Below are 24,532 nucleotides of genomic sequence, written 5' to 3'. Positions count from 1 at the left end.
ACATCCTTCGCTGTGATATGTGAAAGGCCTATTTAATGAGGCTTACAGACCATCCCAAGCAGTGGTGTTTTGCCCAGTTTATCAGTAATGCCTCACGCTGCCATCCTCCCTAATGAGTCGTATTTCTTCTATGGTATATTGCCAGAAGAATTTAAGACTGGAATAACAACACTATACCCTGCATATTTACAGCACTTTCCCCATTTAAAGCACTTCTCTTGTATTACCCAACTGTTCTTCTTAACAACCTCATCTGCATTTGCTTCCGTGATTTCTTCATTTCAGAAAGGTGTAAAGACAAAGATACTGGCAGCTTGCCGAAGGCTACAGATGAATAAACTAAAGAACCAAACTACAAGTTCCAGTTCTGTGCTGCACTACAGGACTGAAGACCTTTCCCCAGCTGGGAGAAGAATGTCTTATTTCTATGTTCTGACCATCTCTCCCGCTGGTATATCCCAGAAGAAAAGCTTTGTCCATGGTCACACAACAAACACTTCCAGCTCGACTTCCACTTCACAGCTGGGGAAGCCTCACCAGCAGCCGTGCCATTCCCATTTACCTCTCTCCTTCAGTAGCTCTGCATACACAACACAGCTAGAACAGGTCTAGTCTTGCAAAGCTGAGTTTTCTACAACAGGCCTGCACTGGAGAGTACTTCAGATCTTTTGCTCTGGCTCTGTATAATGATGAGCACCTCAGAAACACAGCTAATTGTCTACGACATGCAATTATTTACAGGGAATGTAAATCAGAGATTGGTATCTCCCAACCAGAAATAATTCCCCAAACAAAAAAAGCAAAGAAAATAACAACTTGGCTTGTTGATCATCTGCATTAACCCACTTGAAGAAACAGCTGCATTAAGGAAAAACATGCTACATGTTTATACATAGTCCAGTCAGGACTCATCAAGTCTTAACAATTTTTGAGCTGGAAAGTCTAGATCCATTTTTTACTTTGATACTATATTCACACATATAAACAATATCCAAAATAAACTATAACAGCAGCTTTCTAGGGCTTGACTCCCCCACTAGTGCTTCTGAACCTTCATACAATGCTCTCAAATCCCACCAACTACTACATGCAAACATGTGATACACTTGAACATATACACCTATGAACGACACCTTTTTGTCCCACTTGAGCCAACTCAAATACCTGTATTGATTTCAGCAGTCAGTGTTTCATCACAGAGACTTGATTTCGTAGTTTATTCACAAATAAAATTTCTACTGATAGTAAAACCAGGAGGTTTGGGTTTCAAGAGCTTGTGTAAACACCTCTGAAAATGGGAGATCTTATACACCATTCCTGGTTGTTTCAGAGACAGAAGAACTGGAGTAAAACTCTCAAGACCTTCATCAGTTTTTCACTTCAGGAACACAGCATGACTGACCAAAATGTAAAGGGAGCAATTCACAGTCTGGATTCATCTTGTTGGGATTATGGCTCTTACACCCAAACATGAACAAAATGATGGCACTGACACCACTGTCTGCTTCTTTGCAAATCAAAGTGACTTAAGGAAAATCTACAGTATTGGAAAATCCTTACTCTAGGAAACCTAGCTGAATGAGAAAACCATAGCCAATAGTTAAGAGGACTATCAACACACGCACCAAATTCTAATAAAGCAGAATAAAGTACCTCCTTAAAGTTATCAAATGCAGATAAAATGATTTCATGTCCTCCTCTGACGAGGCAAACAGCTGCTAGAAGTTCTAAGACAAGGGCCTTTGTCCTGTGAAGAAACAAAACGGTAACTGTCAATGATCACGACATGCTGAACCACCTTTCTACCTGCTGGAAACAGATGTGGAGACATAAGGAGATGTGATTTACATCCTGTGTATTTTTAAATCTCCAAAAACTAGTAAACCTGCAAGATGCATCATCCAGGGCATTTTGACTCTCCCAGGATCATGCAGCTTTGCCCCAGTTTAATGCTGCTAAAAACATGCAAAACTTTAAATCACAAACTGCATTTGTGGAAGGAAATTCAAGCAAACCAAAGGCAGTTGCATAACTCTGGTAAAGGCAGACAACATCAGCCTTTGACAGCTTGGTCTCCTGGAGAGTTCACCTGCACAAACCCGAAGAGAAGGCAGTTTTACACAAGCCAGGATCACCACACATCAGCCATTAGTCTTCACGGCAACACAGCCCATTTCACTTAGCCCAGTTTTTAATGAATGTGCTTATAATTCAAATCTGTATTTCTCCTGATACAAATCTGAATTATTTCCTACAATTCGTATTATTGATAGCCATTAAAAAAAAAAAAAGACATGGTTCACTGCAGTACATATAGGATGCCTTAGCATGTCTTTCCCCTCTTGAATGAGAAATCTGGGCAACTCATTGACTGCAGCATTATTAATGAGGGAAGACAACACAGGCTTATTAATGAGGGAAGACAACAGAGCACTGAGAGAAAAGCATGCAGCAGACTCAGTGTAACCCTAATATAAACCATCCTCAGTATTTTCTTACAGGGTTCACGTAAGGCAAAAGCACCAACTGGACTTTAAGGCCAGATGAGCTTTGAGCAGGTAGTAAAATCATGCAGACACATGAAATTAGTCTCATGCTAAAGCATTTACTCAAACCAGATGTTACAGAAAAAGAAATACCTTTTGGCTCTCAAAGTGTCAAGGTTATCTTTGGAAACCAGATAAAATGTTCATTTTCCTAGGAAATTTTAAATGTATAGTTTTCAATTCTTACTCATCTTTTTTTTTTTTTTTTTTCCTGCCACAAGAAGAAAACCCAAGCTCTTTCAGACAGCATCAAGGAGATCTTACTACAGATCTTATCCTCTCCAACAGCAGGCTAGGAGCCATGTGTGTGGAGAGAGGGGACGGTGATCTCTGTGGTCAGTGCACTCAGGGGATGCCCAGGTCTCCAGTGCTGCCCAAAGCACTCACCCCCCAGTTGCCCACACATCTGGGGTGGAGACAGGGAGTGGGAAGGTACATCTGTGTCTGTGGCATCCATATGGGAACAACCAGAGAAGAGGGAGTCCCTACAGTCATCATTCACCTGGCCTGCCAAATCCTGCAGCACTCAGCTAGCAGCATGAATGGTCTGGGAATGGGATCACCTCTGCAGCATCTCTCAGAGCTGTTGCATCCCTTTTTGCATATCCCAACCAACCCTAAGCAATCAAACTTCAGGTTTCTTCAAGAATTATGATGGGGCTAAAACAAAAAAGAAATCAGTTTGGAACAGCACTAACATTAAGTTTTGTCTTCAGCCAGATCTGAAAGTAATTTTTCTTTTATAAACAGAAATTTATATAGCCCACTTCTTTGAAAAATGAAAACTTCGGCTCTCTTGATCACATGATTTCCAGGCACAGGACACCAAAATTGATAAAAACAATAAATTTCCTATACCCTTCCCATTTATCCTGTGCCTAGGCTCCTAGGCTTGCTGACTTAGGGCTAAATGAAAGAAAGGAAGGAAGTACCTACTTCCATCAGGACATAATTTCAAGCAGTGAAAGGCAAGCAGACAACCAGTGCAAAGGATATATAGATACACACACACATACATAGTGCTCTTTAGTTTTATCTTCTAGTTTTACCTTTCCTTGCAAACATCAGTATGTCAGATTTGGTTTCATTAGACATGCCAAGAGGTTCTCAGCTCCAGGCTTTGCTGGAAGTGGCTGCCAGGGTCACAGGTGTGGGGGGGGAAAGGGGAAACAGCTTCGCAGCCATCATTTCCCCTGCACAATTACAACATCACTGCTGTGGCTGAACAGCAACCCAATACAGAACAAAAAAATTTCAAACCTAAGGAACTTTTAAACAAAATTCTGTAAAGATTTTCCTACTCTTCAGGAAAATCCCATGCTAAGCTGCTCATTATCAGCAGGGTCTTCTTTGCACTGCAATATTGCTGGAGTGCTTAAGCACCAAACTTTCACCTGAGTCATAGAACCATGGAAAGGTTTGGATTGGAAGGGACCTTAAAGATCATCCAGTTCCAAACCCCCTGCCACGGGCAGGGACACCTTTCACTAAATCAGGTTGCTCAAAGCCCTGTCCAACCTGGCCTTGAACACTTCCAGCGATGGGGCAGTGACAGCTTCTCTGGGCAGCCTGTGCCAGTGTCTCATCTTCTCGCTGTCATTTTAAAGCCATTCTTCCTTGTCCTCTCCCTACAGGCCCTTGTTACAAGCCCCTCTCCAGCTTTCTCGCTGGCTCTTTTAGGCACTGGAAGCTGCTCTAAGGTCTCCCTGGAGCCTTCTCTTCTACAGGCTGAATAAGCTCAGCTCTCTCAGACTGTCAAACTAGACAGCAACTGCTCATCTATTTGCACAATTACACAGATTTAAGCCAATTCAGAATGAAGTCTGATTTTTGCTATGGGTTTATTCATAAACATACCCCCGCAAAACTTCAGATACTCTTTACTTGCCTACTTCTTAAACTCTCTAAAAGCAAGTGCAGCCTACCTGGGATTCTTGTTGTTCAAACTTAGTGCAATTTCATTAACAGCATGTGGATGCGACATGACCATATTGAATCCATACTGAAAAGAGAAGGGGAAAATATTGTTTCAGTTTTGAGACTGAAATTACTACTTTTAAAATCCAACAAATTACATATCTCTGACCAGATCTGAAGGCAGTCTATCACAACACTGTAAGCCAAACAAAATGTTGTAGAGTTTACTAAGTCAGCCAGAACATTTCCATATACCATCGTGCCTAACAACTGCTCTGCCAGTGTCAAAAGTACTTGGTTTAGCCATGTCAGCCAACTAAAAGGGGTCCCTTTAGCTCCTACACCACTACCAGCCCCTCTGCTTCTCCTTTCCTCTTCTTCAACTCCTTTTAAATTCCGACAGCAAACTGTATCATTTACTCTCTAAAGAGGATTCTGCAATCCAGCGGCCAAAATCTCTTCTTTTCCAGGACACATGCTGCCATACAGCAACTGTATCGTGCAGTTTTTGCACAAGTACTGCTGGCTCTGCTCTTAAAAAATGAAAAAAGAATTCCTTTGGAAAATACTGTATTGGTTATTAGCACAAGACCATTGTTGGCATCCTTCCCATCAGAGGTATGATACCCTGTAAATCCCAGGGAGCTGGTATCCCCAAGGGCAGAGTTAACATACAGAGCAGTGTTACAAATACCTTGTATGACTGCACAATTCGTAATAAAGGTGTTCACCACAGGCTTTCTTTGAAGCACATAGTTTTAGCTACTACTGTTTTAGCAAAAAATCCCAAGTCTCTGAAGCTACCTGAGCATGCCATATGATCACAGCATCCCTCTAAAGAGAAAAAACACCTCTTGAAAATAAGATTAGCTTTGGTCTGTTTTATTCTTTGACTTCCAGTTACTGCAATTACCTTGCCATAAAAATGTAACAAAAGTAAAAGCTTGGATCTTCCATCAGTGTATAGCTCTTCTGAAAAATTTACACATTTCCTAAGTGTTAGTACTAAGTGCTGAGGCAAACTGTAACTTCAGTTGTGTAGCTGCATGTCTAATCAGTTAGTGCAAACTGCGCCCATCACTGCAAACAGGAACTGGCCCAGCATGCACATGCTCTTGTGTATATGTATCTTCACACCTGTACTAAATCATCTGCATGGGTACACAAGGACGGTGTTATATTGCTTCCCAGCCACACTGCCTAAGAATAAGTAGGAATTTAAACCTTCACATTAGTTTTAATTCAAGGATTAGCCACTAATCTTTTCCTCCCCCGTCCCAACAACAAAACAGTTATGTGATCCAAAAGAACGAAAACGGAAATACCTGGTAATTCATTATGGCCCGTAAACACATGATGCAGACATGAACATCATCTTTTTTACTCACTAATCTGGAATTTTTTAGTGTTCTTCGGCTTGGCAAGGTGTTATACCTGCAAACAAAACCAGCTCTCATCAATCACAAGACTATTTTTAAGGTGGTAAGGATAAAGGAATATGAAAATGCAGACATCTTTAAGTTCTGCAGAGCAGACAACCATCGGACAATTGCAAATAAGCACAAAAAAGGTCGTGCACTGTTTACACTGGCAGCGTAGGGAGCTCTGGATGCACAGCTCCACGACAGGCTGCTAGCCACCCAGCCCCAGGCTAGCACAGACCACAAGCTGCCAGTCCCAGCCCTTCCACCCAGAGCTGCCCATGCCACCAGCCACAGTGTGACTTGTCTGGAGCCAGGTACCTTCATCTCTCACAGCATGCAACAGGGAAAAAATTATCCACCCGCAAGGAGAGGTATTCCGGATTTTTTCCCATGCAGTTTACTTTGCATGAGCAATGGCTCAGGCTTTTAATGGAACTGAACATTTGTAGGCATCAGCAAATGTATTAATTCCTGCTGCATTTCATTTAAGAATGGTGCCTCTCTTCTATTCTGCAGCTGAGCTTCCTGAAAGCCCTCCAAATTATTTGAGGAAAATACAGCCCTTAGGAACTTTCCTCAGAACAGAGGCATTAATTATTTTAATGGTAACTCCTAACTAGTAAATCAACCTTGAATTCAATTAAATAAGTATACAGAATAAACACAAAGGGAAATCTTTAAATCTGTTGTTTCTATAGCATAGTAAATGAGAACCACATTTCAGCTCTTCTTCAGATACTGCTTATTTTCTTTAAGAAAAAACATGTTTCATGAGCTGAGCACAGGAAACTGGAGACAAGGAGACAGACTGCCATATGAAATGCGTGTCTGTTCTTATGTATTTGAAACTGAATAAGCAATGAGAAAATTATGATTATGGTCAAAACCTCTTTTGGCAGTGATGGTCTAACTGCTGCAATTGGCTGATGGTGTTCGTGGTACCGCTGCAAGCCCCAGGACCAGCACAAGCCCCATCCAAGCTGCATGGATCTGCAGGCCACCACAGCTGTGCCAGTGACATGGAGGATGTCCGCAAAGCTGTGCAGACTGCCCTAAGAAGCCCCAGCCAGCAGCATCATAGGTAATGCTGACAGCAAAGGCAAGGGGTGGTGTTTGGGCTCTGAAAAACACATTAATGATCCCGCTTTCCCCATTTACAGTGTAAAAACAGCCCAGAGAGAAGGTGCAGGCAGGTTCTCAATTAGTCACATGGCTGCAGAATACAGAGTTTTCTCCTGATTTAGACCAATGCAGGTGAGAGGAGAGACCAAAAGGGCATTGGCTCGCCAGCTAACAAAACCCCTAGGCAGGCACAGTAAGCCTTTTGCATTTTCAGTTATCACACTTGGGCTGAAAACAGAGGAAGAAAGTATAAAATTTGCTGATAGAAAGACAGAAAAACAATGAGATGCATGTGCAGTGATGTGCAAATTCCGACATTTCTTACACAAAGAGCAACTCCACTGGGGAAGGAAAGAGAAATTCATAGACAAAGCTTGACCGCTGAATTAAATACAACCTCCAGTAAAAACAAGGCTTCTTCAGAAAACTGCAGCACTGCCTCACACTCACCAATACCACCTTTGGAGCCTGAAGAACATGCAAGAGAAGGCTTCACTTCTGTTTGATTTGGGAAAACAACTGCATTGGGGAAAGCTGACGGGTTGCAGCATCCTTAGCTCTCACCACAGTCCCTAACCAGAAGTTAAATGTATCAGTGCTGATACCCAGCAACGACTCAAAGTACAACTGCAAACACAGACTGAGGCAGGACGAGAAGTGAGGTGGAGAAAAAGATAGCTTTCAGGCAGCTTCCAGACGCAGCCTCTTCCATCTGAGAACTATCCCAACACTCCAAGAAAGTATGAGTGTCACGAAGAAGTCAGTGGGGAATGATCTGTAATTATGTGGCATCACACATAATTATCAGGTGACAGGAAGAAGAGCAAACCGGTAATTTTCAAGGCACTCCTCCACACAGTGCTCCGGAGAGCAGGAGCTCAGCACCACCACTGCAGAGCCCAGAGCCTGGCACAGGCTCCAGAAACACACCAATTCACAGAGGAAAAAAAGTTCCATCAAGAACTATTAAACACAAGATGCAATCCTTAGATCAGGATGCTTAAATCTCCAGAATGCTGGAAGCATATCTGCAAGAGCATGAACCAGGAGAAACATCTCTGGGTATCTGCCATGCTAGTATCAAGCAAGTGCTCTAAGCATCTTCTGCACTAAGCATCTGCTCCTCAGCAATATGACAGAGGGGTGTTAGATACAGCTTTGTTGTTATCGCACTTCACTGTTTCCCTCTTTCCTCTCCATAGTTTAAGTGCATCTGGGCAGCTACCCTGTTTATTGCTGATGCTGCTGTGCAGTTACTTGTCTAATCTGTGCTACTCATCTTGTTTAAAAGACATGTAACTTTTAAAATCCGTGATTAACATTATTATATTAATAACAGCAATTAATAATAATATATAGCATTAATGATTAATAATAATACATGAACAATAACAGACTTGTTTTATTCTGACTCACTAGCTCATTCTCTGACGCAAAGAACATACTTGCAAATTTTCTAACTTTAAACGCACAAACCAAACCAAATGAGGTAGCTCATAGCAGGGTCTGGGCACACAGTGTGCTGGGTAGTGATCACAGCTCAGCAGCACCCATGCCATGTCTGCCTTCTTGGCTGCCAAGAGCCCTCCCCACTCTGCAGCTCCAGCACAGAACAAAAGCAGAACATAGTGCCACACCATCCTGCCCACGGACAGCCAGTGACTCTCAAGCTTCAGCAATTACTTCCCTTTGCTTTCATTTTCCAGGAGTGCCAAGATGAAAGCAACCCCAAAATTCAAAGCAGAATACAGCCAAACTACTTTTTTTTTTTTTTTTTCCATATATATGAATGCATAAATCAGCTCAGGGCACTCCAGACGGATTTCAGGTTTGCAGGAAACATGACCTAGTTTTGCCCGAGAACAGTGAATGGTTAATGCATGGGAGCTGTGTTCCGGGAACCAGACCCAGGGAAGAATACAGGCTGTGCCTTAGAGGACCAGGACAGGACAAGGTTGTTCCCTGCACTGCAGGGCCATCACAGCTGGCCCCAAGCCGCCATGAGCACTTTGGATGGGTGCTGCACTGTACCTCACACCTTGGCTCCGGGGCACTTTGTCCAGCTTCTCCTGGTGGGAATGTGACAGGCCAAGGACCTCCAGCCAGGCTGTGCTGCCTGTGTTCCCATGAACAGGCTGAGTGCCCACACATAGACCCTGTGCTTAGGGACTCATTTGTTCCCCGAATCTCCCTTATCAAGACAAAAGAGGAATACTGCAACCTTTAACTGGGAGCCCTATGCTGAGTCTGAACTGCAAAGCATGGAAGCACCGCCAGTGTTGTCTGGAGAATGTATAACTAGCATATTTCCATACATTCATTTCACTACATATGAAAAAAACTGCGATAAGAAGATTTAAAAGTCATTTCTAGTCATAAAGAGATCGTTCTTAAAATTATTTATCTCACTTTTAAACTACTAAAGGCTGCATACATTATTTTCCTTCAAATTGTAAATAAACAGATCATTATCATGCCACTGATAGAAGAGAAAAAAAATATTTCTCAGGGCCTGGTGTATCAACTCCTTCAATTTCAGAATGCCTATAACCATCTGACAAAGTTTTGTCAACTGTAAAAAATGGGAGAAAGTCTTCTTAAGCTAATAAAAGATGACCATAAAGCCAGAATTTGGCATTTCCAGCTGCTTGGGGAATGAGGAGAAACCGAATCAGGGAGCAAGGTTACTCTTCAATGCAGCAGGACCCTGAAGCATGCTGAATTTGAGCTCCCTGGGCACTCAGCTTGATGACTCAGTTTGGGATCCAGCCACCTGGAGGGAAACTTCTCCGGCTGGGAGATGGAGATACTTCCCTCCACACTGCTCACTACCTTTCTAGGCACCTTATCAAAAGGCCGGCAATGCTGAGCAATGCGGGCACCAAAACAAAGGGCTGAGGTGAAAACAGTATTCACCTGTTTTGAAGAGATGGAAAAGACTGACGAGGTCTGCAAACATCCTGTACAGCAGTACCTGCCTGCAGGAAAACTGCTATTTTGAAGCCTGGATATGTTCACTTGGAGGAGTCTTATGACCAGCCATATAGGCAGAGCCAGAGGCAGCTGTTGTGTTCTCCTCCCAAAACTAAGTCAACCTTCACCTCTGGGACTCTGCTCCAGCCTCAAGATGCATATCATGCTCTCTCTGCAGCAGTCCTCCTGCCCTGCTCCCCATCACCCTGTACACCCCTGATTGGCAGTGTGCTACTCAGTGATATCACCAGTGATGTTCAGAGCCCGCACCCTCTGGTTTGCAGAGATTCCACCTGTGTTAGTTTACGATTAGCCTGAGAAATGAGTATGGAATACACAATTGAGAGCTGCAGTGCAGAGAGGATATCTCTGGCACAGATGGGATTCTGCCCTAGATTTAGATTGCTTCCCTTCAACAGATGCAAATTTCTTCACACAGCATGAATGCCAATAATTAATAAGGATTTTTTTTTTTACAGAAACTCTTCTACAACAACTCTGCACACTGGAACTAAGGCTCAAGATGCTTTGCCTGAAATTAGCAGCAACTGCAACAACCCCTAATGTTATTTGTTTCCTTCCTAAAGGCAAGGCAGACCGGCAGTAGCTCTAACACCTCCCTTTATGTGACATGAGCCAAACCAGGGTGGATGATCTTCATTTGCTTTTATTTTATTTCTTGTCACTAAACATTAGGCTGATCCGAGCATCGGGATGAGTCGTTGGTTTTGATTTCCTGTCTGCTGCAGGTCAAAGATTATGTCACCAAGAGTATATTTATCCTGATAATTAAACTCAGATGGTTCCTCCTTTATTTCCTCTGCCCCTCCTTTAAAGAACTATAAAACCTTACTTCTGAAAACAGCAGAAACAGAAAACCTGACCACGTGCAAGCTCCTGCAGTGTGTAATGCTTTCCTCCTGCCATCCACCAGCAGTGGGTATGGGATGTCACATGTAGAGAGAGAGCTGCTCCACAGCTTCATGCCTTTGCTGCTGGAGGCTGAGGGGGAGCACACAAGATTCAGCGTCTCCACAGCTGGGGCACTGCACCCGGGTGGGAAAACCAACAACTGTTAAAATCAAGGCTAAATCTGTGCTGAAACATTATAGTTTAAGGTTCTTTTTCTCTCCTAGCTCTAACAGAAGTACATTTCTGTTCAAAAATAACCCATTTATCATTTTTATTCAATTTGTTAACAATTTAGTTAATGCAGTGCTTGTAAAGGCACTGCTGTGTTGTCTCTGGAGACCAGGCTGGGCTTTTACCCACCAGCCTCCTACAGAAAGGTGAAAAGGACCATTCAGCCCAGCCAGCCTGAATAAATTAATTTTGCTTAATTACTCCTGCCTCCATGTCCCACTTACTTTGTTAATATGATCAGTCAGAACTGGTGAAAACATGCAGTGTGTCCCAGACTCACACAGAACTTTGTATAACCAAGACCTAAAAAACACAACATGCAAGGGCATCTTCTGGTGCAAAACAGCTCAAACTGACACTGAAGGCCCACAAATGAATAATCAAAACACCTACGCAACAAACTGTAATACTCAAAGTAAGTAAAAGCCCTTTCCACCATGGTAAGTGAGCACAAATCTCAATGCAAACTCCTGCCATCTCCATCAATGACAACAAGAGGACTAACATACTTAAAATGAGGACATGTGCCCAGTACAACAGTGCAGACTTCTAATGCACTGCATTAATAATGAATATAAATTATAGATGGTTATTCCCGTCATTTTTGTCTCATTATCTGCTAAAGACTATCATGCCCTCATTTGCCTATACCAGCTCCCTCAGAGTAGGAGCAAGGAGAGCAGAGGACAGAGATCCAGGGTGGACCAGCAGCTCACCCAACACTATGGGGACAGGGACTCCTGATTTTCATCAGGGCTTAGTGGGGTTTGGATTGCCTTTCTGTAGTTTTGTTGTTGTTTGGAAGTGGTGGTGTTTGTATTATGAATGTACTTCTGACAGCAGAAAGGAACTTTGGATGGAGACGGTCTTGGTGCTTCCTACTAATTTTGGATTTGTCTCATCTTGTCAAGCAAGTTACAAGCTGGGTCTGCTGGCTATGGGGACCCTGAACTTGCACCCTTCTGCAGGGAATGATGCCCAGAGAGGGAAAGACCATGAGCCTGTGTTCAGTGGCCCAGAAGCTTTAAAACCAGTGAGGAACAATCAACTCCTTCATTTGTGCAAGGTAAGAGAGAGCAGATAACTGTGCTGCCCAAAAATGCCTCCTTTCTGCCACTTCAAACAGGGCAGGAAACCTGGGTTGGTCCCACACATGTAAAGAGAATAAATGACTTCAAGCCTGCTGGTTTTCTCTTCATCTAACGGAATCTGGGAAAACTATTAATCCTTAAATCTGAGGACATATCTGCTACTTAAAAAAGATGAGAAAAGAAATGGAAACAGCCAGGTTCGATCTTCCTTCCTCCTCCCATGCTACACAGCCAATGTGTGTCTACAGATGCCAATGCATACCCAGGTGGCACATGTAACCTCCTGCAAGGGAACAAGCATGTTTCTTCACTTCCATAAACACATACAAGTGGGGATTCTCCCCCAGCTCAACCAGAACAGTCACCTATAAACATCCCATAACAAAACCAAGCAGGCTCATGAAAACAGGTACACGCTGCATTGGAGTTACCCTCAGCTGCCAGGGACACTGCTGCCTGCCTAGGGCCCATCTAAGGTCTGTGAAAATCCTGGTCTTCAGACAGGGGAACCAGAAGAATTACAAGACCAACAACTGGCTGTTCGAAAATATACTTTGTTGAATTAGCAAGTATCTGACACAAATTACGATGACAAAGTCAGCTGATCCCTGAGCAGTGAAAGTGTTAATGGCAAAGTCCAAATTAAATCTTTGTGGCATACAAAGTCAGTGTCAAATCTGAGTCCGATTGTTGAATGTTTTCAAAGCCCATTTATAGGTTAAGATACATTTGCCTAGATCGCCCTCATTATGGACTCCACAGATTCTGAAGAAAGAAAGCAAGTTTCTCAGTTCAATCCATATAAAAAATGAAGTATTTGCCTCAGAAGAAAGGGAATTTCTAATGGTTTGGGACATTACAAAGTCTGCATTAATATTTATCTGACAGGAGAGTATAACTCTCATGTGAAAGTAATACTCCTTCTCCCTCCAAAAAAGCAGCAATAAAACTCCCAAAGGTTCATCGCTGCTTTTATTCTGCCCTCATTTTGGTGGTTGCTTCTCAAATCCCTGTCCCTCCTCTTAAAAAAAACCCCCTCAGTTGCCAAGGAAACCCCCTGAGCAGGGAATTGGCAGGGTTTAGCACTACTAAAAAAGACCTACTGGAAGCTAGTGAAAGTCACAATTAGAAATGGATAGCCTAAGCCACGCAAACGAAGATAAAGCCTCCATGCCCATGTCACCGCTGGGGGAGTTCACACCACAGAAAGCTTGCCCATAACTGCTCACTACAATGGAGCCACACTGTTTGAAAGAATGCATGGGGTATGACCTTGCCAGCACTTCCTAGTGTTGCTTTGTGCTTACCTCCTATTTGTTTTGTATAATTAAACCTCAGGGTTCTGAGGACTACAGCAGGTTTACTACTATTGAACCCTGAGGACAGGCAGGAGAGCTGGTGCAATGACGCTGCCATACAGATACCAAAAATGAAAAAAACATTATGTTAAAGCTGACAAGTTAAATAGTGTCTCCCCAAATCTTCTTGCTATTTTAATAAAAAGGAATCCAGGCCAAATCTGTTCTCATTTTTCATACTGGTAGGGCATTGAAGGGATGAGTCCAGCTCCTGAATTTTAAATTACTCTGTTAAGATTATCAGCCTCCTCCTTCTTCATCCAAGAGGGAAGACCACTTCTTTTCTGTTTGAATGGGTTTCAACGCAAAGATAGAAGAGGAGCTTCCACACAGAAGAACCTATGGCTTGAGTCTCTGTGTGCCCAAAAATGCTAATTCCATGTAAATGTTGGACAGTTTTTACCTGCTGTCCAGGTAAAAAGATGGCTCTGCAAACAGGAGGCGGCACTTTGCTGAAAAACACTGTATTAGGTTACATTTCTGTGTCTGTCTGGATATGCGTGAAGTCTCTATTTGTAATAAAAAAGAAGAAATAAAATGGACAATGACTAAGGGCTCTATGTTTCAGGTATGAAAGTAATAATATTATCTGCAATATGATAAAGGAAACTTTACTTTTTCTCAAGGTAAAACACATTTTATTTTCTTTTAGAAAATCCCACTCTACAGAAGCAAACTACACTTTGAAGTTATAATGTGATAACCGCACGTTTTGGAACTGAAAACTCCCCCTGATGCTCAGGTGGTTGTTTTACCAAGACGTACTATTACCAGATTATAAGGCATGGGGAGAAGTGCTGGCCACGTGGGTCCCATGCCCTGCACAGCCCATGCTGTGGGTAACCTTGCACCTGGGACTTACGAGGTTTTCCAGCTCGAAGCCTCATCAGCAGAGCACAAAGTGAAGCTGCTCCAGAGGCAGTTGGTTGAAAAGCAGCTCTGGCAGCATTTGAATTGAAGTTGCTCAGGGAGAGAAACCAATCTGAGGGTATGCGAAAGGCAGATGAGAGCAGAGGAAGGAAGGATGTAAGAGAAAGAGAACTGGAGAAGACGATTTGAAAGAGGGAGGGGAATGAAGTGTGCAAGAAAGGAGACATTGACATGGGAAAAAAAGAAGGTAAGGAACCAAGGAGGATGTGAAAAAAGGAAAAAGGATGGAAGGAAATGAAGAGAAAAAAATGTAAGAGACATTTAACAGATACCTGACATGCATTTCTAGTGCAACTAATCACAAGCACGCCTCCCTAAGAGAGCAGAATCAGACATTCTCCTGCAAGACTCTACCATTTCTCTGTCACAGTAATTAAAGACCAAAGAAAACCAAAATCATTAAGAACATCTTTGCAATTTAAAAAAAATAATAATCAACTGTTCAAATGATTTTGCTACACTCATAGACTGTATTTCTTTACCAGAACTGTCTCCTTTTCTCTACTGACTGATGTCTGTGAACAACATCTTCCAGGTATCACATCTGTGACCACTCAGGCTGCAGATGGAAGACACCCAACATCAACTAAAGAGCTAATGTTACCATTGACTGACAAAACAAAACAGAACCTCTTGTCCAAGATGCAGGAAAAAGGTCCTTTTACTGGCTCCATCTTTTTTGGACTCTTCTATAATCACACTACTATGTAATAAAACTCCATAAAAGTCAAAAAGCATTCAGCACTCTGAGCTACGCCCCTAGGTAACAGCACTGCTAGTTTAAAGGTGGTATTAATTATGTTTTATAATGGTAAAGCATCAAAGGAATATAACAGAGTTGACTGTCATTCAGTCCTTTTCCACAAACCAGGTTAAAAAATCCCCAACAGTATTTGGAAAGAGAGGCTTCACAGTAAAGCCCAGGGTGGTGTGAGAATTAACAGCAGGTTTGAAGAAAAAAAAAATCTTGTTCATAGCAGCATGGAAGGAATGTGCTGCTAGAAGAGACGTTTTTGGATGAGACACCAGATCAGAGCACCAGACTGGCCAAGACCATGGAAATCTTGAGATACATTTTGGAGAAGAGGAATTGCTTCCTCTGTGCAAGCCACATTGTACCTGATGGAAATGTAACGTACATCCTTAGATCATTCTGCCGTTGGAAAGGGAGGCAGAGTTATTCTTGTCTCTTCCTCAACTGCCCTGTGCTACTAGCTTAGCATTTCTTTCCACCTCAAAACCATCACTACAATGACATGTTTCCAACATGTCAAGCCTATACTGTGAAAAGAGGGAAAATGAAAAATACTCTAATTGGAAAACCATACTAACTTTTCTCACTCTGGCTCTCATTATTTGCAGATTACCCACTGCCTGATTAAAAGCCCTACCGTAAAGTTGAGTGTCTGCCAGAACGGGAAATGCTGTTGCCAACTGGTGAGGGTAAATTACTGCCTCTGTGCAGGTCCTCAATAGATCGGCTCCAAGGTTTGGACTTGTCCATTGAGTTTTCCACATTGTTCTCCAAACTTTCAAAGTCAAACCTGAAAGGAAATAGAAATTCCATCTCCGGGTTAGACAGAAAAAACGCACATAGTATTTTCCTTCCTGTTCAACATCTGCATATTTTAGTAGAATCAGAAACAAAAATTGTTTAGCTTGGAAAAGACCTTCCAGATCATTAAGTCCATCTGTTAACCCACCAAGTCCACCACTAAACTATGTCCTTAAGTGCCACATCTACGTGTCTTTTAAATACGGGTAGGTCCCAAAAGATATAAAAAAGAAAAGACGAAAGCAATGCAGGCTAACTTCCATTCGGCTGCAATTCAGTGTGAGCTTCAAATGCATAGTGCAACAAGTTTGGACCTTGACAAAGGGAGCAGCTAATCACATGAGCATCCAGTTTCAGAGGGATCAAACAGCTACGTATTATTCTACTTCAATGTAAAATAAATACAACATTGACTGCTTTGCTGATGAACAGGCTCTGCCTTGAAGAGTGGGAATGCTTAAAGCTGTCTCCATTTTATTTCAATAAATCAATACATTGTGCAAGTACTAATTCATTTTCCTCCATCAATATGTGACCTAGCATTCACACAGCGCTGTTGGCCCTCATGTATCTCCCAGCATATGTAATATATTATCATAATCATTACAGATTTTCTTTGATTTCTGACTCATTGCCCATTGTGCTGCTATTTCAAGCAAAAATTGCTTGTTCCCTTTTACAGCTTTTGAGGTTATTACTCATGTTTACCACGTTAGAGAGAGGAAAAACACAGCAAGCTAACTTGCATACATTCATATAATTTTAGGAAGAAAGCCTTTATACAAACACTTATTTTTTGCTATGCACAGTTTTTTCCAGTGTTAGCAGCATTTTAAAACATGTAATTTTCCTCCATTAACTTTACTGCAACACCACTAAAAATCTCTCTTCTGTGCAATGATATGCATACATCTTGATGGCATCTTTTCTAAAAATAAAATATCAACTCTACTCAGCTTGAGTTCCTAACTACAACAATATCTTTAACCTACTGCTTCTTTTCACACTTTTATATTATACCAGAATGTACTGCTGCAATATCCTGAGTGAAAGTCTGCGGATATACAAAAACAGAACCTCAGCTGAACATCTATTTCCAATTGTGTAACAACTAATGAAAACTGATTTTTTTCCCCCCCGATTTCTTTTAAGAGTGTGTTTAATGATTTATTACCTAAATGACTAAATCTGACTCCCAACTAGCCAGACATCAAAACTGAAAAAGCTGTCTTGAAATTCCTTGAAATTGCTGTCCTGCAACACATCTACTGCACAGGATGCCAACTGCTTTGCTTGTCAGGAGCCTTGTGAGAAGTAGTTTGTGTGTGGATGTTACTTTGAACATGGTGTGGATGTTACTTTGAACAGTATTATAATGCCTTGGAGTTGGGTACTAATTACAAACTGATTCCTGCCTGCTTCCACACATCTGTTGAATTTTTTTTTCACTGTACTTCTAAGACAGTCAGAGGTCAAAGCTCAGTATCGTCTTACAAATAATCTCAAGACTTAAACTTTTTTTTCTCTACAAAATGTTATCACAGAATCATAGAATCAACTAGGTTGGGAAAGACCTTTAAGATCATCAAATCTGACTGTTACCCAGGACTGCCTGTGCAATAGGTTTGCATAGGACCCCTATAAGGCAATAGGTTTGCACTATTAGCCTTTTCCCTGTTCTAATGTGAGTACGTAGTATTGTACCAAGCTACCAGCAGGAGAACTAGGCTGCAGAGACAGCTGCACCTCTGCCCTTACATGTCCTTCTCTTGTTCTGTATAGATGGCAGGGTTCTTGCTCTGTCTTGCAAGCCCAGAGAGTACGAGGCAAGTCTTACTTACGTGACTGCATACTGTGCAAATGACAAGTACTCCACCAGAACATCCAGGCCTTTGTTTTCTTCATTCAGGAACTCCCTGACCCATCTGTTAGAAAAATCAGCAGACATCAGAGCATTTAGTGGTCTTTGTGAAGTTACTGGAATTCTTGTCAGATAAACTAGAGACAGAACCATTGCAAGAAAGGCAGCACTTCTGAGTAGACTTTTGCTTTCTCAATCAGGAGAATAGGGCTTTTTAAAAATGCTCTTTATTATCTAGAGGACTTTAAAACAGTCCCTTAGAGGACTTTACAAATATACCAACACAAGCTTTTTTGCAGCACTATTATTGGAAAAATGCCACAAAATAAAAAAAAATAAAAAAAAAAGCGTAACCCCTGTCCTATGCATACTCTGCATTGCTCAGAAACTAGGCATTTCCTCTCCCAAGTACTGAGCTCTGGAACCGGTAAGTGCCTTTCCCATCATAGTGGTGGTGCTGGACGAGGCCATGGGTTCTGTGAGTTCAGCTGCTGCCCACCTTCACTCCAAACCTAGGCTCATCTCCAGCACACACTGCTGTGCAAACCATGAGGCAGTGACTACAGCCACCTTCTACTGCATGAGTCACAGGGACCTGGCTTATTTTTTATCTCATCCTTATCTCTAGCAGTCTTTGAAAGCATACAGACAGCACACCAGCAAAAGAGTAACATCTTGGATGTACATTTAACAGTAACTTTGCCTTTTGTTGTTGTTTTTTTTGTAAAGGTATTAGAACTGTTACTGCAAATTTGGGCTACTAAGAGTTAAGCAAAATAATCTGAAATTTGGAAAAGTCTGTTACCTTCCAAAGCTTTCAAAACTTCAAAAACATGACATTGAACTAGTCCTGAACCAGCTTCTGCTCCCAAGACCCAGAGGTAAGACCAGTGGAAATGCAGATGGGAATGCCATGTTTGATAAGGAACTAAGTCTCTGGTGATTCTTTTAGTTTTGCTATTTGAGAGGAAGCTATTTGTGGAAGTAAAACCCTGGTAACATTACTCACAGTCAGGCTTCATGAACTGCATCATGTAAAAGCTATAAAACAGCATGGGGGTGTTTTTTATACATGTACTTATAGCTGCAGTACTATTATTCTCCTAGACACACAATGCCCACTCTTGCTCTGACTGACTTAGGAAGAACAGAAGTTAACTGCAATCATTTTGCAGCCTTCACAGAGATGTGGATGAACCTCATCATGAAAGAATTAGAGTTGAATTATTCTCCTGAGATGCCAGTTATCCCTTAACTGAGCCGTCCAGGCTTTAATAATCAATCAAGTGGTATCACTGCTTCACATGCAAAGAGGTATTTCTTCAGAGACATTCATCAATAGATGTAAAAAAAAAAATTTAAAAATTCTTAAACCAGATGTCATCAAAAATTCTTACCCGATGTGATTTGTTCTTAAAGAAATTTCCAGTTCTCGGAGTACCTGAGTAGACTCTTGGACTCGTCTTCTGAATTTCTGTAATTGAGCAAGCAGACAAAAAAACCCCATTCAGATTCATGTGATGCTATTAAAAATATCAACACCTCATGAAACACAGACTGAATAAATAAAATACTAAGGTAGAGTGAGAACCCCTTTTAAATCCTTAAGAATGCAACAGCAACAGTCTGGCAGTCAACAAAAACATGCACCAAAAAAAAAAATAACTTCTGTTCCCATGCACATTTTTGAGTTTCTAGTATTAAAACAATTAAAAGCCTGTAGATAGACATGTCTTTATAATACAAGCTTATTATTATATATTATATATGTAATATATATTATATATTTTATATATATATATACTAAACCAGTATATAGATATCGGTTTACTATTGAACTCTCCATTGAGATCTACAGTGTTTGGGCTTCATTCTCAGTCTGGTGCTTTAATCTTGCTCTCGTGACTTTACACCCACACCAAAAAACCTGCCATCCTTTCTGTAAAACTACCAGATCTGTGGGTGTGAGCCAATAATGAAATACACATGTGCTGCCATCTGCATGCTTTAATAATCTGTGCACACTAAATTGTATTTGCAAAAACAGATGCTGAGGAAAGGCCATAAAATGGAAGAAGTAAGACACTGCAGTAGAAAGGAGACGAGGTTTTGTGCCGTCTCCATACTGGAGGAGAAAGGGCAACCTGGGAAAACCTCACTGGGACACAGTGAGAGACCCACTTCACAGCTCAAAGCAGACACTGGTCACAGCAGAAGATCTCTAAATGCACACTGACTCATTTTGAGTCTGGTCAAGCAGCTCATCTTCACTGTCTGCAAAACCAGCTTGCAGTAGGGCTGCAGTAGGGCTTTTGGTAAGCAGGCAGATTGAGCCAGCAATGCATTCTTCTCTCCCAGTCAGAGAAAGACTGTCCCCTTCTCTCTTTCCTTCTGTTTCTTGTCCATGGAAAAGTACTAAAACAGCTGGATAAATTATCCTGGAGCAGTTATGCTGGTAAATTCTCATTTGTGAACAAGGTAAATGAGAGCAGAAGTGGATGGACAATCATATCTTGGAATTGCAGTACTTAACAACCAACATGGTCATCCTTTATCATGCACACAGACTTGATGTGTTTGAAAAGACTATAAAAGCTTAGGATGCAAGCAATGCTGCTGTGCAAGTAGGACTGCTCTGAATGCAAGGAAAACCAGGATTTGTTCTCAGTGCAACACAGTAAAATCAAGGGTACTACTTGTCAGTTAATAATTCTCTTGAGTTCATTTGCTGAGGTGAATATGATGAAAGGACAGGATTTACCTTGTCTTGCTGACCTATGTGAAAATTATCAGCTGCCTTTTCCACTAGTCTTCTATCACAAGCTAGTTAGCACCACTGGCTTTCTTGAGGCAAGACTAAATCCCACCTTAGAAAGCCACTGGCAGACTGAAAAAGAAGTCTCACTGTTAAGTCCTAGTAGACAGAAGGTGCTATTAATTTTTACTTTGAAACAGGTCATTGAGAGCAGAAGTACGGTTTCTCTGGACCTCGGTTAATTAGCTCAGAGTACAAAAACACAGTACCTTCTCTCCCAAGAGAGTTTACACAATGTAATCGCAAGCAATATAAAAACTTAGCTCTCTAGAAGTAAAGGTAAAATACTGATGTAGCAAGACACAGGCAGGAGGCGGGGGTGAGAGGGCACAGCAGAAATAGGCAGCACGCTTCCACATGCCCCATGTGGGGCCGCCATTCCCCCAGGGAGGCCAGGCTGATCTTTGCAACCATGGCAGAGAGCAGTGAATGGGCTCCATGCTTTACAGGACTCCAACAGCCACTAAACTTCAATTCCTTTAAAGATGTGTAATTTCAACACTTCCATTTTCCTGTTTCAAAATTCAGCTCAGACGAAAAGCAACTGTTTTCCCAGGAAGAGCCACTATGACCCCAATTACAAGCCAAAAGGTATGTTTTTCAGCAGCATTTGGAGCCACCTTCACTTGGCCACACTGGGGATCATCAGCCAAAACGCTGACACCCCTTCAATTATAGCAATAATCCTGGTAAGATGAGCTCTCCCCACAATATCATGCATCCGTCCAGAAGCCCATTTGTAAATCTTTCCGCCTCGCAGTGCAGGCTGAGGAAAGGCTGCTGGTGATACTGAGTAACAAAACAAAAGAGAGGAACTCAATGGAGCTATTTTTAGGCTCCTTCAGTTTTGTCATTTGTCATGGGACTCTTATAGTTGTATTAGGATAAGAAAGGCTCCAATGTGTGCTCATGGAGTAACCACAGAGCAAAGCCAAACACTAAATGAATTTCAAAAACCCTTCAGGAGAAAACATACAAAGACCCTTGTTCACCATTATTTTATTTTTTCGTTAAACTACACTCGGCTACAGGCAAATTTAAGGGTTTCCTACCAAATGGTTTCCTACTCCTTGTCAGAGCCTGCAACAAGAGAAGCACTGTCAGAAGACATTACTGCAGCCCTGAAGACAGGAGCTAGTGACAGCACACTGGAGCACAGGGTGCCCAGTGTTTGCCCCTCGCCTGTTGCAGGGATGGAGGTGCACTTCCACCACAGCTGGAGCTGGCCCCAGCCTGGAAGCCCTGTGTCAAGATACGTATTTTACCACAGGGCACCAACCTCAGCGCATTGTACAGCCACACAAAGCAGCGATTGTGGAGGACAAGGCACAGCCAGTCAATGGCAGGATCTGTTATGCTCGTGCTGCCTTTTTTTGGTTTTGTTTTTTAAAGGCTATTAACAACTGTCAACACAGGATATGAGCCGATAGCCAAAGTGGTTAAATACCAAAGGTTCAGCAATGGTCCTCTAAATGTGATGTAGGTTTACTGTCATCCTAGAATTCAGGAGGCTATTACTAAGCCCATCAAAGCAGTGCAGAAATATCAGAACCAGACACAAATACAAGCAGGTACAGAAACTACATTCAAGGATGCACACCATTCACATGAAGTTGTTGTATGGCTATGATTATGAAAGGCCAAGTGAAGTTCCTGAGTCTTTCACGAGTGATTATTCAACTATTTTGGAAAAACAATACGTAGAAGGATGGATGAGACTGCCATGTAAATATACCCCAGGTTATACCTTTACTTCACAACCCTGAAACTGCAGATGAGACTGCAAGTGAGAGGGGAGCTGTGCCAGCTGTATTTAACTGCTGTCATGCAAATGTCCAGAGAAAAGGACCCAAAACTTCAACATCCCCTACACATGGGTGAGAAAAGTGCCATCTGACAGAGGTTTCATCCACTAGCACTGCCCACATGAAAAGTCAGACTTGGAGTACAGCACAGTGATAATGCGTCAGACTATTTATTGAAGCTAAAGTTATTAAAGTAAGTTGTTTCATGTGTCAGATGGTCCTTTTCTTTGCAACATCTGTTCTGCTTGCTGAGCTGTGAAAACTGCAGGGTCCTCCCCACTTCTCTTTGCTTTTCTCTGCAGTTTGTTGCATCTCTCAGATTCTTCTGAGACTTTTACTGGGCTTTTTACACAAAGGCAGGAAGGAACGCAGACCCCAGGACCATCTTCGCCAGGGAATGAGGGACAGAATGAGGGATGGGCAAAAGGAAACACTCCTCACCTTCCTGGTTACAGCTGGATCCAGATAGCCCTTCAACTTCTGGATGTATGTGTGTGGAGGATTCTTCACCTGAAATCTTTCCTGCAGGGGATACAAGAATAAACATCAGCCATTTTAAAACAACTGTATTTACTTACTACATAAATGAATGCACACACCTATATGTTTAAAAATATAGCTTTGTAATCATTTTATAAGTCCATACCTTATAGAATCATAGAAGCAACCTGGTTGGAAAAGACCTTTAAGATCATCAAGACCAAACATTACCTCTGTCAAGCCCACCACTAAACCGTGTCACTAAGGGCAAACTGATCTCCCCTCATGGCTGCCCCTCATGATCTCCAGTCACAGCAGCTCCTCATTTGCCCCCTCACAGTGCCCCATACTATATATAGCTGCCACCTATACCCCTCATGGCCACCCCTCATCTCCCCTCAGTATCTCCCCTCGTGGCCACCCCTCAAGGCCCATGGCTGCCCCGGCTCTCACCTCATGATCTTCCCGCACGGCGGTCCCTCCTGTCCCCTCACAGTTTTCCCTAATGGCTGTCCCTGCTCTCCCCTCAGTATCTCCCTTCACCCCTCATGGCTGTCCCTTCTCTCCCATCATGATCTTCCTTCATGGCCGTCCCTGCTATCCCCTCGCTATCTCCCTTCACCCCTCATGGCAGTCCCTGCTCTCCCTCATGATCTTCCCTCGTGGCCATCCCTGCTCACCTCTCACGGCCACCTCCCCTGTCTGCTCATGATCTCTCGCCCCTCCTGGCTGCCCCTCCTCCCCCTCACAATAACCTATGTCCCCTGCTGCGTCCTGGCGCTAGTGGGGATATTTGTAAGTACCCAGTTCATGTATTTGTATGCACACAAATAAAATACATTTACATGTATCACGATATTCTGAAACTTGATATATAAAATATACCTTACATATTCAATGACAATTCTGGATGTTAGTTACACATACAAACACACGCATCTGAAATAACAGGGTTTCTGCTAGCCAGGAGTACCAAGAGGAAAGACAAAGGTTAGAAGAGCAGATGTGTACCCATGTTTGACTGAAAGCCACGACCATAAAAGCCAGACACCTTTTTTATCACTTGGAACAAGTCTAAAACCACATTGCATGGTCTAGTCTCATTTTATTGTTCGGATTCCAGAAAAATGAATGCAAGAGCAATATGTTAGTAATAAACAAGTAATATTTTAACTCCGGGATATTAAATTGGATTGCCTTTGTAAGGCAATTCTATGTGAATACACCCAATCCCAGCAGCATCCTGCTTCCTATGCCAACAGAATGCCTGAGCACCATCATGCTCCTTGTGCCTTGGGATCAGGTCCCTGCACCACTTTTGCCAGCACCACTAGCATGGGGAGCATGTCGATACTTGAGCTTGTCCCTTCCACCCACAGTTCCCAGGACTTCTTTCCACATCTGTGTCACATGAAGGCTAAGCTGAGGGATCTCCAGCGTGGTGGGAAGCAAGCTGGCAAACGCTACTGAGGCCACCACTCCACTTAAAAGTGAAATTATGGATGAGCTGCC

At 42.3% G+C, this 24,532-nt stretch overlaps 1 protein-coding gene across 10 annotated transcripts in view; it reads right to left on the bottom strand.

Annotated features, from left to right (window-relative positions):
* The window catches only part of FMNL2 (formin like 2), a 146,526-nt gene that overhangs the window by 35,339 nt on the left and 86,655 nt on the right, over positions 1–24,532 (bottom strand). For 9 of the 10 annotated variants that reach the window (XM_061363769.1, XM_061363766.1, XM_061363772.1 and 6 more), the window contains exons 3-9: positions 22,982–23,062; positions 19,318–19,394; positions 17,901–17,984; positions 15,896–16,048; positions 5,789–5,897; positions 4,472–4,548; positions 1,654–1,747 (exon numbers count right to left, since the gene is read on the bottom strand). In XM_061363769.1, coding sequence (XP_061219753.1) covers positions 1,654–1,747; positions 4,472–4,548; positions 5,789–5,897; positions 15,896–16,048; positions 17,901–17,984; positions 19,318–19,394; positions 22,982–23,062 — 675 coding nt within the window. Of the gene's footprint in view, positions 1–1,653; positions 1,748–4,471; positions 4,549–5,788; positions 5,898–14,436; positions 14,781–15,895; positions 16,049–17,900; positions 17,985–19,317; positions 19,395–22,981; positions 23,063–24,532 lie in introns of those variants that run through there. The other variant, XM_061363776.1, reaches the window with a different exon arrangement.

The sequence above is a fragment of the Neopsephotus bourkii genome, unplaced genomic scaffold, assembly GCF_033783945.1.
Source record: "Neopsephotus bourkii isolate Nb327-2 ecotype Australia unplaced genomic scaffold, CSIRO-AGI_Nbou_v1 NB_1181, whole genome shotgun sequence".
NCBI classification, from domain to species: domain Eukaryota; kingdom Metazoa; phylum Chordata; class Aves; order Psittaciformes; family Psittacidae; genus Neopsephotus; species Neopsephotus bourkii.
This window is presented reverse-complemented; position numbering and strand designations above follow the sequence as displayed.